The sequence below is a fragment of the Pongo pygmaeus genome, chromosome 12 (genome assembly GCF_028885625.2).
Source record: "Pongo pygmaeus isolate AG05252 chromosome 12, NHGRI_mPonPyg2-v2.0_pri, whole genome shotgun sequence".
Taxonomy (NCBI): domain Eukaryota; kingdom Metazoa; phylum Chordata; class Mammalia; order Primates; family Hominidae; genus Pongo; species Pongo pygmaeus.
Window position 1 is genome coordinate 29252781 of NC_072385.2, and position 16746 is coordinate 29269526.

Sequence of the window (16746 nt, forward strand, 5' to 3'; positions counted from 1 at the left end):
ATGAGCCACTGCATCTGGCCATATTTTTCATCTAAATGGTTGTTTATGTATGATTTATCTTGCTTCCTTCATGAATTCTCTCCCATAGTCTCTGTATTAAAACTATAAATATCACTTTTATTGGCAATATAATCTTTTTTATGAAGTAGTCATAATTTGCTTGCTACTTTCTGTTATTGGGCATCCAAGTTGTTTTCAACTTTTCCACTGTTAATAATCATACTCTGATAAAAACTTCAACAAAAAGTGTCTTCATTGCAAGTTATTTCCATAGAGATACCTAAAAACAGAATTACTGAGACAAAGGACATGAACATCTTTAAGTCTTGCAAATTGCCAAAATGACAGAAAGATTATACCTCTTTATGCTTCCGGAAGCACATAACCTTTTCTTTTCTTGTCTTTTCTTTTCTTTTCTTTTGAGACAGAGTCTCACTCTGTCGCCCAGGCTGGAGCGCAGTGGCGCAATCTCAGCTCACTGCAACTTCCGCCTGCCAGGTTCAAGCAATTGTCTTGCCTCAGCCTCCCAAGTAGCTGGGACTACAGGCACGTGACACCATGCTCGGCTAATTTTTTGTATTTTTAGTAGAGACGGAGTTTCACCATGCTGGCCAGGCTGGTCTCGAACTCCTGACTGTGCATATCCTTTTCAATATTGACTTTCTTATAGAAAAACAGATTTCTTTACTGTACTGATGGATTAATATAGTGATGTTCCATTGCTTTAATGACTTAAAGGAAAACCCATTGTTTTGGGGTTTCTTATTAGGTTAGGTATTCTTTATTTGGTTTTTGTCAGTTGATTTTGGTTTATTGAGTTCTAGTCAGTGTCATTTTTTAAGATGGACTTAAACATTCTTCATCACTACTATTTTTATTAAAATTTCTAGAAATAATCAAGTGAGAATGCATTAATAAGAACATGAGATTTTGCCTAACATAGAATTCTCTCCAGCTTTGATATAGAAAAGCAGTTATATAATTAAGATATATATAATGTGAATTGCTTATGTTGGCAAAACTAATGGCACAAAGAAAAATTTCAAACCCTTAAGCCAATTTTTAAATTTGATTTTAGGTGCTATTCGAGCACATAATGGTAGTCTTCAGCACCTTACTTGGCTTGGCTTACAGTGGAATTCATTGCCTGCTTTACCTGGAATCCGAAAATGGCTAAAACAGCTTTTCCATCATTTGCCCCAGGAAACCTCAAGGCTTGAAACAAATGCACCTGAATCAATATGTATTTTAGACCTTGAAGTAAGCAAAGATTTTAACAAATTAAATATTCTGAATTTTGTTTAATTTTTTTTTACTAACTTAACTTTTCCTTAAATAAAACAGGTATTTCTCCTTGGAGTAGTATATACCAGCCACTTACAATTAAAGGAGAAATGTAATTCTCACCACAGCTCCTATCAGCCGTTATGCCTGCCCCTTCCTGTGTGTAAACAGCTTTGTACAGAAAGACAAAAATCTTGGTGGGATGCGGTTTGTACTCTGATTCACAGAAAAGCAGTGTAAGTAGTAAAACAAAAATATTGCTGTCACTTAGTGCATAGGTTTTACCAGGGATTTAATCCTCATGTGAAGATTTAACTTGTCATGTGACCCATGAACATATATGTATGTAAGCGCTGAACTGTGTATTTAGAAAGCAATTTTAGTAAATTGAACTATTTTTTAGACTTGGAAACGCAGCAAAATTGAGACTTCTAGTTCAGCATGAAATAAACACTCTAAGAGCCCAGGAAAAACATGGCCTTCAGCCTGCTCTGCTTGTACATTGGGCAAAATGCCTTCAGAAAATGGTGAGTTTTAAAGTATAAGCATTTTTAAAGAACATTACCTTAATTTTTTAGAATCATGAACTTTTCATTGAAAGTTTTTTTGTTCTGAAAACAGCAGCTTCGTCATATTATGACAGATGTGTTTTTTATTGCTGCAAAATAGTTAATGTAGTTAAATATAAGCACTTAGAGGAGCAGTACCTGGCACACAGTGAATGTTACATATTAGCTGAGCTGTTACTGTTATTCCTTAATAATTAAGTTCTGATAATTATTCAGCCTGAAAAATTAAAAAAAAATTAGCACAAGGCTTTGTAGGTAAGACCATTATAGATCTTTCTAAATATTTAAGGTGTGTTTTGTGTCACCATTAGGTGTAGATGGTCAGCCTTTTGAACAAACTGACACTACAGAAGAGGCAGGTTTCAGCTATCTAAAAATGGTAACTGTTAAAAAGTAGTTTGGATTGCTACGTTAGGGTGGTATCATTAGAAGCGTTTAAAAGTTGAGTGTAGAGGCTGGGTGCGGTGGGTCATGCCTGTAATCCCAGCATGTTAGGAGGCCGAGGTGGGCAGATCACAAGGTCAGGAGATCGAGATCATTCCTGGCTAACATGGTGAAACCCCGTCTCTACTAAAAATACAAAAAAAAAAAAAAAAAAAAAAAAAAATTAGCCAGGCGTGGTGGCAGGCGCCTGTAGTCCCAGCTACTTGGGAGGCTGAGGCAAGGGAATGGCGTGAACCCAGGAGGCGGAGCTTGCAGTGAGCCGAGATCACGCCACTGCACTCCAGCCTGGGCTACAGAGCGAGACTCTGTCTCAAAAAGAAAAAAAAGTCAGTGTAGAATGATCACTGGTATTAAAGTGGTTTAGTTATTACAGTATTTGGAAGCTGAACAAATGACTATTGAGGTACCATTTGGTTTTGACTTGAAATTTGAGCCAGTTCTTACAACTTGTAAATGAACTTCAGATCTAATCATGCGTGTTCCTTAAAGTTGTGTGCTTTTAACTTTCTTTTTTAGGGCAGCGATCTTAATTCTTTTTATGATCAACGAGAATACATAGGGAGAAGTGTTCATTATTGGAAGAAAGTTTTGCCATTGTTGAAGATAATAAAAAAGAAGAACAGTATTCCTGAACCTATTGATCCTCTGTTTAAACATTTTCATAGTGTAGACATTCAGGTAACAGAGTTCCTTTATGAATTTATTGGAGATGGGAATTTCCAGTTTATAAACAAAGACATGGAGCTATAAACTGCTTAAATTAATTGCCTTGTTATTTAATGGTAATCTTGTTTTCTAAATTCACTAGCTCTCACAAATAAGATATGACAGAGAAGAGTAATGAGATGTTTGTCTCTTAAGATCACATAAAATCTTTGGAAAATCATTTGGGTTTTATATTCTGAGTATAAACAATTTGACTAAAAACTATTCTGTGTGTTTAGGCATCAGAAATTGTTGAATATGAAGAAGACGCACACATAACTTTTGCTATATTGGATGCAGTAAACGGAAATATAGAAGATGCTATGACTGCTTTTGAATCTATAAAAAGCGTTGTTTCTTATTGGAATCTCGCACTGGTAAGTAGATGTGGTACTTGAGCTACAAGTTTTATTTATTTATTTATTTTTAAAAGATGGGGTTTCTCTGTTGGCCAGGCTAGAGTGCAGTGGCACAATGTTGGCTCACTGCAACCTCTGCTTCTCAGGCTCAAGCGATTCTTGTGCCTCAGCTCCCGAGTAGCTGGGATTACAGGCATGAGCCACCGTGCCTGGCCAAGCTAAAAGTTTTTTGTTTTAAAAACCTAATGATTTCATAAAAGCACTATTTGTATAGATTTTTCACAGGAAGGCAGAAGACATTGAAAATGATGCCCTGTCTCCTGAAGAACAAGAAGAATGCAAAAATTATCTGAGAAAGACCAAGGACTACCTAATAAAGATTTTAGATGACAGTGATTCAAATCTTTCAGTGGTCAAGAAAGTAAGTAGCAGGTTGTTGTATGTACGTTCTTACTGATAACCCACTGGTCAATGTTTTTGCGTTGGTCTTATATTTTGGTAATTTCAAAAATACTCAGTAATATGTTGTTACTAATGCACAGAAGGGATGTGTGTGTCTAAATGCTTATATTTGCTTGCTTTGTCTTAGGTTTGGTGTGTCTTTTTAAACTTGGGAATCTAGGTATATGCTCTTAAAAAGTACTTCTTGGGGAATTAGAAAAGATTTCTAAGATCAGACATTGATTTTGTTATCTTAGCAGTGTAATCAAAACAAATATAGCCTCAGGACTGATTCTTAATGAACTTTGCTGAAATTGAAAGTTGTTGCTGACATCTTAAGAGCATTTCTTCTCATCCTCATCAGCCATTATGAACGCCCTTGTTTTCTTGCTGTCAGCTGTTTGAGATTGTCATGATGATGTTAAATTATGTTCAGTCTTCTGAGTGTTTTGTTGATTAATTTGTGTTACTACTCTTTTATTAGGATTTATGTTGTCTGGTGTATTGTAGCATCTGTATTTCTGTCACCATTGAAAATCAGTTAGAAAACATCAGTAACTTATTTTGTTCACTTGGAAAAGCTTTCCAAGTTAACATTCCTCTACAGTTATCATGGTTAACAGAAGTAATAGAAAGAGCATGGACTTTAGAATCAGAAGATGTTAGATTGTACAACACTTTTCTGTGTTCATGAAGAAAAAAATTATAGAATAAAGACAAAAAAATAAAAATAATAATACAAAACAACAGAAAAACAAAGAAAAAAGATAATTAAAAAACATTTTCACGTGTATTATTATTTAAAGTGTAAAGTGCTTATTAAAGTGACAAAAATGTAAATAAGATAAAATATATCATTTTAGAGTTTTTACTTTTGGAATTTTTTGCAAACGAAAGCCCTTAATTAATGTCTTTTTAGTTGCCTGTGCCCCTGGAGTCTGTAAAAGAGATGCTTAATTCAGTCATGCAGGAACTCGAAGACTATAGTGAAGGAGGTCCTCTTTATAAAAATGGTTCTTTGCGAAATGTAGATTCAGAAATAAAACATTCTACACCATCTCCTACCAAATATTCACTATCACCAAGTAAAAGTTACAAGGTAAACAGGAAAGAATGGAATCATTTCATTGTGAAATTGTTTCTGTTCTAAGTGTTTTAAATGCTGTTTTGTTATTTTTATTTTTTTTTAGTATTCTCCCAAAACACCACCTCAATGGGCAGAAGATCAGAATTCTTTACTGAAAATGATTTGCCAACAACTGAAGGCCATTAAGGTAAGTCACTTAATTTCTCTAGCTGTACTTTTTATTCCAAGATTCCTTCCCTGGCCACTCTCTCACTTTTTTTCTGAAGCTGGTCAAAATGTCCCCCTGCCATCCAAATAGTATGGCAAGGGGACATTTTGGTCTTTTTTTTTTTTTTAAAGACAGGGTCTTCTTCTGTTGTGCAGGCTGGAGTACAGTGGTATGATCACAGCTTACTGTGGCTTCGACCTCCTAGCTCAAGAGAGCCTCTTGGCTCAGCCTGCCACGAAGCCAGGACTACAGACAGTCACACGCCACCAGGCCCAGCTAATTGTTGTATTTTTTGTAGAGACAGGATTTTGCCATGTTGCCCAGGGTGGCCTTGAACTCCTGGCTCAAACAGTCCTCCTGCTTCAGCCTCCCAAAGTGCTGGGATTGCAGGCGTGAGCCACTGTGCCCAGCCTACATACCTCGGTCTTGACACTTTACCATATTTTGTTTTGTTTTGTTTTGAGATGGAGTCTCACTCTGTTGCCCAGTCTGGAGTGCAATGGTGCGATCTTGGCTCACTGCAAGCTCCACCTCCCAGGTTCAAGCGACTCTCCTGCCTCAGCCTCCCGAGTAGCTGGGATTACAGGCACCCGCCACCACGCCCAGCTAATTTTTGTATTTTTAGTAGACACAGAGTTTCACCATGTTGGCCAGGCTGGTTTTGAACTTCTGACCTCAGGTGATCTGCCTGCTTTGGCCTCCCAAAGTGCTGGGATTACAGGTGTAAGCCACCACGCCCAACCCTTTACCATATTTTTGAAAGTACTTTATGTGTCTCTCTCCTCATCTTCCACAAAATTTGAGACCTTCAAAGGTAGAAACTGTTTTATTTAAAATATAAGAGTTCCTGGCACAGAGAAGTTTCCTGAGTGATCGAACTGCTACACTGTACTAATCATACTCTGGTCTATGAGTTCATTCCCAGATTAGCTGTGGATTACATGTGTTTCAAATGTATAGCTAGGAATTGAAAAGCGGTCTGAGCTTCAAAAAGTCCTACTATATTTTAATACTTCCATATGAATTTGACTTAATTATGTAAGGAAATAGTTATGTATATATATCTTATTTTAACAATAGGGTTCAAAGGAGCTTGACTTTTTTGGAATTGGAAATAAAAGTAGGTTCTTTCATGCTTATCAGGCAAGAACTAAATTACTCATACTGCTAAAGTTACATCAAAGATATGCTGATGTGTGGCGATTATTACAGTGTGATCAGCAGTATTTGCAACTTAAGAGAATACTATTTGGTGGGGAAGACATTTTTGAATTTGCACAAAAATTTTGAATGTTAATTCTGTGTAGTCGTGGCCTATGACAATTACATACAATTTTGACTTAACATACAGGTTTCAGGCTCCCAGCATTGTATTCTGTGGAAGTATAGTGGAGCACTAGTCCATGAGCTTGAAAAGCTTGGTACTAGTACTGACTCTGCCATTAATTAATGATCTTGGGCCAGTCACTTCCTTTGTGACTGTTTGGCGTCTTATCTTTAAAAACGAGAGAATTATTGAAGCCAGTTCTCACCACATTGAATGTTAAAAATTACAGTTACAGCAGTGATTGCAAATTCAAAGCTCTGGTGCGGATACCAACAGTGACCATAAAGTTTTCTAGGTGATTCCACTAGTTTCTTATTTCTTGGATGTGTATGTGTAGCATCTGGACTAGGCACTGTAGATGGATGAGTGGGGGAAATTTTATTTAGCTTGAAAATTGAGATGGTTTTGGACCTCATGGTTAGGTCTTTCTGGGAAATTTTTATTTGAAACACTTGTGGAAAAAGAAAGCCGACATGCTAGATCTGTCCCTGACCTCACTTGTTAGAAGTGGTCGGATTCCTGGGCTGATACAGAGAAGTTTGAAACTTTTCAAAATTTACCTGTTTTCTGATACCACTACAATTTCTTTGGAAAAACAATTTCCTGTTAAGTGTCTGTTTTGTAAGGGGACATTTTGTAGGTTCTAGGGTTGGGTATGGTGCTGTCATTTAGTTTTCTTCAGCAGAGATCAGGTAGCCACATAGCTACACTAGACGGCATTGTATCTATCTGCCGTCTTGTCAAGGCAGCAGAGTTGGGTTAAGAAACCATTTTTGGAGTCAGATCTGGTTCAAATTCCAGCTGTTATTCCCTGCATCCCTTTCTCTCATTTTAAGATAGGAGCTAATATTGTTTACCTAACAGTGTAGATAGTATAAGAATTAAGAGTTTAAGTGCGTTGGACATATCATTATATACATAATAAATTTCTCTGCAGCTGCTACTTTTTTCCCTTTCCTGGTGGAGCATTTGAACATCACCTTGAGAATGAGTTGTATTTTGTTTCAGCACGGGGTTAAGTGAAAAGCTAATTTGGGGAGGTGATTTGGAATGTCAGGTAGTCCAGATTGCAGTGTAGAAAGAACACACTGAAAGGATGGTCAGTGTAATGTTAGAGGACTGTGAAAGTTGGGGAAATAAATTTAGTTTCTAGGTACTTGTTTTTTTGAGCAGGGAATTGTCTTGGCTGGAGGTGAACATCAGAAAGGTTAATGTAGGCAAGTGTAGAATGGAAATGAAGGTGTGATCATTTAGGAGGTTATTTGTTTAGGTGAGAGAGTTAATGAATTAGGTTTTGTATTAATGAATGAAAATGGGAACAGATAAATTTTTAACAAATTAAGAATCATATTTTAAAATCAGCACCAGGTACCTAGAACTCATTGGCAAATAGAAACTTTCAAAAGATATAATCAGGTCCGGGCGTGGTGGGTCACACCTATAATCCCAGCACTTTGGGAGGCTGAGGTTGTGGATCACTTGAGGTCAGGAGTTCAAGACTAGCCTGGCAAACATGGTGAAACCTCATCTCTACTATTATACAAAAAATTAGCCGGGCGTGCTGGCTGACGCCTGTAATCCCAGCTACTTGGGAGGCTGAGGTGGGAGAATTGCTTGAGCCCAGGAGGTGGAGGTTGCGGTGAGCCAAGATTGTGCCATTGCACTCCAGCCTGGACGACAGATCGAGACACCATCTCAAAAAAAAAAAAAATCAGTTATTTAAATTTAAAAGAGTAAGCTTTCCCAGCACTGTTTCTGGCATGATATAATTAAATGTTTAAAATTATTTGATTTTTTTTTTCTTCCAATAGAAAGAAATGCAGGAGTTGAAACTAAATAGCAGTAACTCAGCATCCCTTCATCGTTGGCCCACAGAGAATTATGGACCAGACTCAGTGCCTGATGGATATCAGGGGTCACAGACATTTCATGGGGCTCCACTAACAGGTGAGCTGGCAAGTGGATAATTGCATATTTTAGTAAAACTACTTTACTTCCCTGTTTTAAGTAGATAACTTGTGAAATCACCTTATTTATATATGTTTGTTAATATACATGTCAACGTCTGTTTATATATTACTTCAAAAGCTGTATTTGGTGTTAACGGAGATTTTTATAACCCCAAGCAGAAAAAACGAGCTGTATGTGATCACATGTATATAAAGGCTTAAAGAACACTTAATCCACACCTCAGATGAGCTGAGATGAGATTATTCCTTAAATTGAAAAATGTTAATGAATAGAGTTATGCACTAAGAAATGCTTAATTAAGAACCTACACCTCTGGGGAATTATTTTGATGATAATGATGAGAGGCAGGACATTATATAGGAAATCTTACTTAATTTGAAATATTATGGTTATATAAAGAAAGAAAAGGAGTTTGGACCTGAATCATACTGGGTTTTTAAGTTCTGCTCTATCACTTACTATAATAGCTGTGTAAGTTAACCTGTCTGAAATGTGGAGATAATACTTGCCTTACATAATTACTATGAGCATTTGTGTATGTGCAGGTGGGCGTGGGTGTGTATCAGACATTTATTAGAGTATACAGTAAATAGTTAATGAACTAAGGTTACTAATAGTGTTTACTGTGGGTTGGCTATGTGCAAAAGTGCTTTGTGAATGTAATTTTATTTAATTACAGTAACTTAGAATGGCCGGTACCATTATTAATCCCTTTTTTATAAATAAAGAAATGGGATAAAGAAAGGTTAGGTAGCTTACTATTATTATACAGCTAGTTATTGATAGAGCCAAGATTCACACTCCAGTGGTGTAACTCCAAAGCACTTGCCAGTATAATACACTGCTCCCAGGCAGCCAGAAATAACAAAATTGTTCCTTTTACATACGACAGACTTCTGAAATGGTAGTAGTAGTGCCCTTTTTTTTTTCTCTTTTTAGCCCAGGAAAGATTTAGAATCAAATCTAGTTTAGATTAGCACATTTGTGTGATGGTTCATATAGTTAAGGCAACCCCACTAGCCTTTTGTGATAGTATCTTCTCAACACAAGCAAAATAACAAAATCTTTGTGAAGTCAAGCTTATTAAATGTCATAAGTCATAGATAAGTATATGAAATGTCTAACGTTCAAACCTTGTTTACTTAAAACCTTATACATCATATAGGTCCTTGTAAGAGGATAAACGAACTGGCTAGCTAGCCTTTTCTGGGGCTTTTTTAGTGATGTGTGCAGTCAGTTATTTGGTGCCTTGTGGGTCATGTTTCCATTTCTTCTGTGTACAGGCATAAAAGGCCTTCTGTTCTTATACAAGCATGTAAATACAACATTCCCATTGTCTCATTTTATTCTTGCAATGACCCTATGAAATGTGTAGAAGCAGCACATCCTCATTTTACAATTGAGAAATATGGAGACTCCAAATGGATTATTTACAGGTTCACAAAACAGCTTTGTGGCACTGAAAGGGCGAGAGCCAAGATCTCCTGATTTCTGTTCCTGTGTTCATAGATTCTTTTTCCTTAATAAAAGTAAACATATATCAAGATGGTCCTTGTTTTTTTTAAAGTAAGATGATTAAAATTAAAGATTAATGAGCTCATAGGAGATACTCAGAAGTACTGAACAGGGTGAAGAAAACTAAAAACTAACCACCTTATTAACATTTCTTATATTTGAGAGCATTTCCTTCTGGTTCTTTCTCTATACATATAGTATTTTTTATGAGATTGTTACCATGTTATTATGTTGCGTGTAGATGAGCTAGCCTGTTTTTTAAATGTTACTTTAGTTCTGAGCATTTTTAAACTTAAATGTTTTTTGAATATTAATGAGTTCATGGTATCCCATCACATGGAAGTACTGTAAATTCTGTTCCTTTATGTTGTTTCTGGTTTATGCCATTACAAATTCTAGGACACTGTCCTAGTTTTGTAGGGTATTCAAAATACTCAGTTTATGCTCTTACCACTAGTATCTGATAGTGCCATCTTCGCACTTTTGCTAATGCTGACTTACTAGTTTATAAAATCCTTTGCCAATTTGTAGGAACAAAAGTGATATCAATTTTTAAGGTTTTTTAATACTAGTCGTGCTCAACAATTCATGCAAATGGCTGTTGGTAGTTTTGCCATCTTCAACGTGGGTACCTTCCAGTTGTTTGGTTTCTTGGTAAAACTCACACACAACAGTTGGAGAAGAATTTGTATATCAACATGAATGTTAATGTGATTTTTTAAAAGCCAGCGAACACATTTGTGTTCCTTGTGAGATCCTTTGCATGAATTTGTCAGGTAATTTTTTTGACCTGAACATTCTCATAATAGCTTCAGTTTGCACAATGCAACCTCGTCATTTTGCGGATTTTCAAGGCTCACTTCGAAAACATGTTCCTTGAGGCCTATTATATTTCTTTCCTAAATTGTCTATTCATATGGTGCTTTTAAAAATTAGATTACTTTTAGTAGATTTATTAGAGCTCTTTAGTTTTTTTCCGCACAGTTTAGAGTCAGTAGTCAATTAAAGTCCCTACTTAAACTTCAGACTAAGATTTTTTTTTAAATTTAAAATTATATTTTTTCTTTTTGCTTTCATGTAGACAGACATCTTGCAAGACTTTAAGATTCTTGGGCCATTTCTGTCAGGTTGTTCTGTGTTCTGTGCCTGCTTCCTCCCCATAGTAATTTCAAAATAGCTATCCTCACCTCTGTTAGGTTTCCAAAATCAAACTTGGGCTTCTGGCTAGCCTTTTCTCGGTCTTGATTTTTCAGTGCTTTCCAGAGGCAATTGTTTGGAACCTCTTGGCACAGTTTCTGTTTCTTCTTCCATGTACAGGCATAAAAGGTCTTTTGGTTGTTTTCTGGTAAAACTATCATAAAACTGTTCAAGCAAATGACTATTGGTAGTTTTGCCGTTAACATGGGTGCCTTCTAGTCGTTTTGTTTCCTGGTAAAACACACAAAACAGAGGAGCAGATAGTTTGTACATCAGCATGAGTGTTGATGTGCTTTTTATTTTAAGCCAGGGAACACATTTTATGTTGTTGATGACATCCTTTCCATGAATTTGTCAGGTGATTTTTGAGCTGAACATTCTCAGTAATAGCTTTAGTTTACAAAATACAACCTAGTCTTTCTGCAGATTTTCTAGGCCCACTTCAAATGCATTGACCATCAGATGGCATCTTGGTTCCTTACGTCCTTTCTGTGACTGAATGTCCATAATTCCACATCATACTGATCTTTCTTAGAAAAGGCAACAGTTACTTTCTTCTTTATTCCTTTTTTAATGCTTGTGAGGTAGTTGTTGTTGTTGATCACAGTGATGCTATTCTCTTATTCTTCATGTCATATTTAGCAATTTTTTTCTAGTTTGTCATTTGATAATCTTGATTGGTGTATTTTGATGTACAGAAATTTAAAATTTATGTAGTTAAATCTTTCTTTAATTTCTATTGCTTTTGTATTTATAGCTCTTGCCTAGTCTTAACTGTAGTATAGACTTTAACAGTGTTTTCTTTCTTTTCTTTTTTTTTTTTTTAGTTGCAACTACTGGCCCTTCAGTATGTTATAGTCAGTCACCAGCATATAATTCCCGGTATCTTCTCAGACCAGCAGCTAATGTTACTCCCACAAAGGTAACAAAGGAATAATTTATACATTTATAATTATTTCCTTTTTAAATTGTTTAGGGTTCCTTCAAATAAATTCAAGAGAGCAGTAGTTCAGTATTAAAACTTTTATGTCCCTTAAAATGTAGATATTTTAAATTTATCTCCAAATACAGAAATTATACTTCTCAGTCACCTTATTTTTGTGTTACAATAAGTGTGAATATTTAGAATATTTTAAAAATGGGAGTGGTGGTGGTGGATCCTTCATCATTCTGTTTTAACAGAAATAGAACTGTAATGCCCTTGCTGACCCACTATGTGGTAAGTACTTTCAGGCCTGATACAGCTATATGTATAACAATTGATTGAAGACTCAATATTACAGTGGTAGTTGAATGTGACAGCTTTGAGGACAGAGTGTTGGGGTGCATTTAGACCCTTGCTCTTCTGCTTATTTTGACCACAGGCAAGTTTCTTAACCTCTCAATGCATCAGTTGCGTCATATGTAAAATGAGGATAATAATAATACCTTAATTCATAGGGTTTTTGGGGATATTAAAATGAGATAATAATGTAAAGTGCTTAGAACAGTGCCCAGCTGGCACATTAATAAATGCTCAATGAATGTTATCATCATCATCATCATCATCATTATTGTTAACATCATTTGATAAATTGTTTAGGAATGAAGAAGGTATTTATTTTACGACTTTAGCTGTAGATTTTAAGATGCTATAATTAATTTTCATTATATGCCAAGTATATATGCAAGTATCTTTGTAGTAATGTGGTTTTCTCTTAACCTACTTATGCCTAGCGCTCCATTATTGGAACACTAAGCTTATGGGAGTTATTTATATCCTACTGCTCAAGGTCATTGCGAAGGTCTGATTTTTCACACAGAAAATTTGCAGCCTCTGGCATAAACGGGTTAATGATGTGTACTACATCCCCTAATGAGATCTTCTTCACTTCATATTCATGTTTGAAGTTTGTGAGAATTGGTTTGCATTTAGTTATCTGTAGTTTTGTAGACAATCTACAAAATGTTTTAACTTTCTGTCTTTTAGGGCCCAGTCTATGGCATGAATAGGCTTCCACCCCAACAGCATATTTATGCCTATCCGCAACAGATGCACACACCGCCAGTGCAAAGCTCTTCTGCTTGTATGTTCTCTCAGGAGATGTATGGTCCTCCTGCATTGCGTTTTGAGTCTCCTGCAACAGGAATTCTATCGCCTAGGGGTGATGATTCCTTTAATTACAATGTTCAACAGACAAGCACAAATCCACCTTTGCGAGAACCAGGATATTTCACAAAACCTCCAATTGCAGCTCATGCTTCAAGATCTGCAGAATCTAAGGCTATAGAATTTGGGAAAACTAATTTTGTTCAGCCCATGCCGGGTGAAGGAATAAGGCCATCTTTGCCAACACCAGCACACACAACACAGCCAGCTCCTTTTAAATTTAACTCAAATTTCAAATCAAATGATGGTGACTTCACGTTTTCCTCACCACAGGTTGTGACACAGCCCCCTCCTGCAGCTTACAGTAACAGTGAAAGCCTTTTAGGTCTCCTGACTTCAGATAAACCCTTGCAAGGAGATGGCTATAGTGGACCCAAACCAATTCCTGGTGGTCAAACCATTGGGCCTCGAAATACATTCAATTTTGGAAGCAAAAATGTGTCTGGAATTTCATTTACAGAAAACATGGGGTCGAGTCAGCAAAAGAATTCTGGTTTTCGACGAAGTGATATGTTTGCTTTCCATGGTCCAGGGAAATCAGTATTTGGAACACCCACTTTAGAGACAGCAAACAAGAATCAGGAGACAGATGGAGGAAGTGCCCATGGGGATGATGATGATGATGATGACGGTCCTCACTTTGAGCCTGTAGTACCTCTTCCGGATAAGGTTGAAGTAAAAACTGGTGAGGAAGATGAAGAATTCTTTTGCAACCGCGCGAAATTGTTTCGTTTTGATGTAGAATCCAAAGGATGGAAAGAACGTGGGATTGGCAATGTAAAAATACTGAGGCATAAAACATCTGGTAAAATTCGCCTTCTAATGAGACGAGAGCAAGTATTGAAAATCTGTGCAAATCATTACATCAGTCCAGATATGAAATTGACACCAAATGCTGGATCAGACAGATCTTTTGTATGGCATGCCCTTGATTATGCAGATGAGTTGCTAAAACCAGAACAACTTGCTATTAGGTTCAAAACTCCTGAGGAAGCAGCACTTTTTAAGTGCAAGTTTGAAGAAGCCCAGAGCATTTTAAAAGCCCCAGGAACAAATGTAGCCACAGCATCAAATCAGGCTGTCAGAATTGTAAAAGAACCCACAAGTCATGATAACAAGATAAGCAAGGCTCCAAAGAGGGGATTTGAAGGAATGTTCATCAGGAAAGGACAGTGGGACTGTAGTGTTTGCTGTGTACAAAATGAGAGTTCTTGCTTAAAATGTGTGGCTTGTGATGCCTCTAAACCAACTTATAAACCTATTGCAGAAGCTCCTTCAGCTTTCACATTGGGCTCAGAAATGAAGTTGCATGACTCTTCTGGAAGTCAGGTGGGAACAGGATTTAAAAGTAATTTCTCAGAAAAAGCTTTTAAGTTTGGCAATACAGAGCAAGGATTCAAATTTGGGCATGTGGATCAAGAAAATTCACCTTCATGTATGTTTCAGGGTTCTTCTAATACAGAATTTAAGTCAACCAAAGAAGGATTTTCCATCCCTGTGTCTGCTGATGGATTTAAGTTTGGCATTTCGGAACCAGGAAATCAAGAAAAGAAAAGTGAAAAGCCTCTTGGAAATGATACTGGCTTCCAGGCTCAGGATATTAGTAGCCAGAAGAATGGTCGTGTTGTGATTGTTGGCCAAACAAGTAGCACGTTTACATTTGCAGATCTTGCAAAATCAACTTCCAGAGAAGGATTTCAGTTTGGCAAAAAAGAGCCCAATTTCAAGGGATTTTCAGGTGCTGGAGAAAAATTATTCTCATCACAATGCGGTAAAATGGCCAATAAAGCAAACACTTCTGGTGATTTTGAGAAAGATGATGATGCCTATAAGACTGAGGACAGCGATGACATCCATTTTGAACCAGTAGTTCAAATGCCTGAAAAAGTAGAACTTGTAACAGGAGAAGAAGATGAAAAAGTTCTGTATTCACAGCGGGTAAAACTATTTAGATTTGATGCCGAGATAAGTCAGTGGAAAGAAAGGGGTTTGGGGAACTTAAAAATTCTCAAAAATGAGGTCAATGGCAAACTAAGAATGCTGATGCGAAGAGAACAAGTACTAAAAGTGTGTGCTAATCATTGGATAACGACTACAATGAACCTGAAGCCTCTCTCTGGATCAGATAGAGCATGGATCTGGTTAGCCATTGATTTCTCTGGTGGTGATGCCAAACTAGAGCAGTTGGCAGCAAAATTTAAAACACCAGAGCTGGCTGAAGAATTCAAGCAGAGATTTGAGGAATGCCAGCGGCTTCTGTTAGACGTACCACTTCAAACTCCCCATAAATTTGTAGATACTGGCAGAGCTGCCAAGTTAATACAGAGAGCTGAAGAAATGAAGAGTGGACTGAAAGATATCAAAACATTTTTGACAAATGATCAAACAAAAGTCACTGAGGAAGAGGATAAGGGTTCAGATACAGATGCAGCCAGTGCCTCAGACACAACAATAAAACCCAATCCTGAAAACACTGGGCCCACATTAGAATGGGATAACTACGATTTAAGGGAAGATGCTTTGGATGATAGTGTTAGTAGTAGGTCAGTACATGCTTCTGCATTGGCAGGTAGCCCTGTGAGAAAAAATCTTTTCCGCTCTGGTGAGTCAACAACAGGATTTAACTTGAATTTGAAATCTGCTTTGAGTCCATCTAAGTCTCCTGCCAAGTTGAATCAGAGTGGGACTTCAGTTGGCACTGATGAAGAATCTGATGTTACTCAAGAAGAAGAGAGAGATGGACAGTACTTTGAACCTGTTGTTCCTTTACCTGATCTAGTTGAAGTATCCAGTGGTGAGGAAAATGAACAAGTTGTTTTTAGTCACAGGGCAAAACTCTACAGATATGATAAAGATGTTGGTCAATGGAAAGAAAGGGGCATTGGTGATATAAAGATTTTACAGAATTATGATAATAAGCAAGTTCGTATAGTGATGAGAAGGGACCAAGTATTAAAACTTTGTGCCAATCACAGAATAACTCCAGGCATGACTTTGCAAAATATGAAAGGAACCGAAAGAGTATGGGTGTGGACTGCATGTGATTTTGCAGATGGAGAAAGAAAAGTAGAGCATTTAGCTGTTTGTTTTAAACTACAGGATGTTGCAGACTCGTTTAAGAAAATTTTTGAGGGGGGAGGGGGGAGGGATAGCATTGGGAGATATACCTAATGCTAGATGACGAGCTGGTGGGTGCAGTGCACCAGCATGGCACATGTATACATACGTAACTTACCTGCACATTGCACACATATACCATAAAAGCAAACGTATAATAATAATTTTTTTAAAAAGGGTAATTAAATTAGAATAAATAAGATAAGAATATGTTCTTTTTGGAAAGCTTAAAAAAATTTTTTTTTTGATGAAGCAAAAACAGCCTAGGAAAAAGATTCTTTGATAACACCTCATGTTTCTCGGTCAAGCACTCCCAGAGAGTCACCATGTGGCAAAATTGCTGTAGCTGTATTAGAAGAAACCACAAGAGAGA

At 36.9% G+C, this 16746-nt stretch overlaps 1 protein-coding gene across 4 annotated transcripts in view; it reads left to right on the forward strand.

Annotated features, from left to right (window-relative positions):
• LOC129030865 (E3 SUMO-protein ligase RanBP2-like) overlaps positions 1 to 16570 on the forward strand; it is a 39444-nt gene extending 22874 nt beyond the window's left edge. For 2 of the 4 annotated variants that reach the window (XM_054476651.2, XM_054476650.2), the window contains 11 exons: positions 1079 to 1260; positions 1345 to 1520; positions 1688 to 1811; positions 2814 to 2975; positions 3242 to 3379; positions 3636 to 3782; positions 4722 to 4901; positions 4993 to 5076; positions 8236 to 8371; positions 11935 to 12029; positions 13077 to 16570. In XM_054476651.2, the coding sequence (XP_054332626.1) occupies positions 1079 to 1260; positions 1345 to 1520; positions 1688 to 1811; positions 2814 to 2975; positions 3242 to 3379; positions 3636 to 3782; positions 4722 to 4901; positions 4993 to 5076; positions 8236 to 8371; positions 11935 to 12029; positions 13077 to 16427 (4775 nt within the window). In that variant the 3' untranslated portion in view covers positions 16428 to 16570. Of the gene's footprint in view, positions 1 to 1078; positions 1261 to 1344; positions 1521 to 1687; positions 1812 to 2813; positions 2976 to 3241; positions 3380 to 3635; positions 3783 to 4721; positions 4902 to 4992; positions 5077 to 8235; positions 8372 to 9770; positions 9936 to 11934; positions 12030 to 13076 lie in introns of those variants that run through there. The other 2 variants (XM_063649135.1, XM_054476654.2) reach the window with 2 other exon arrangements.
• Positions 16571 to 16746: the final 176 nt, after the last annotated feature.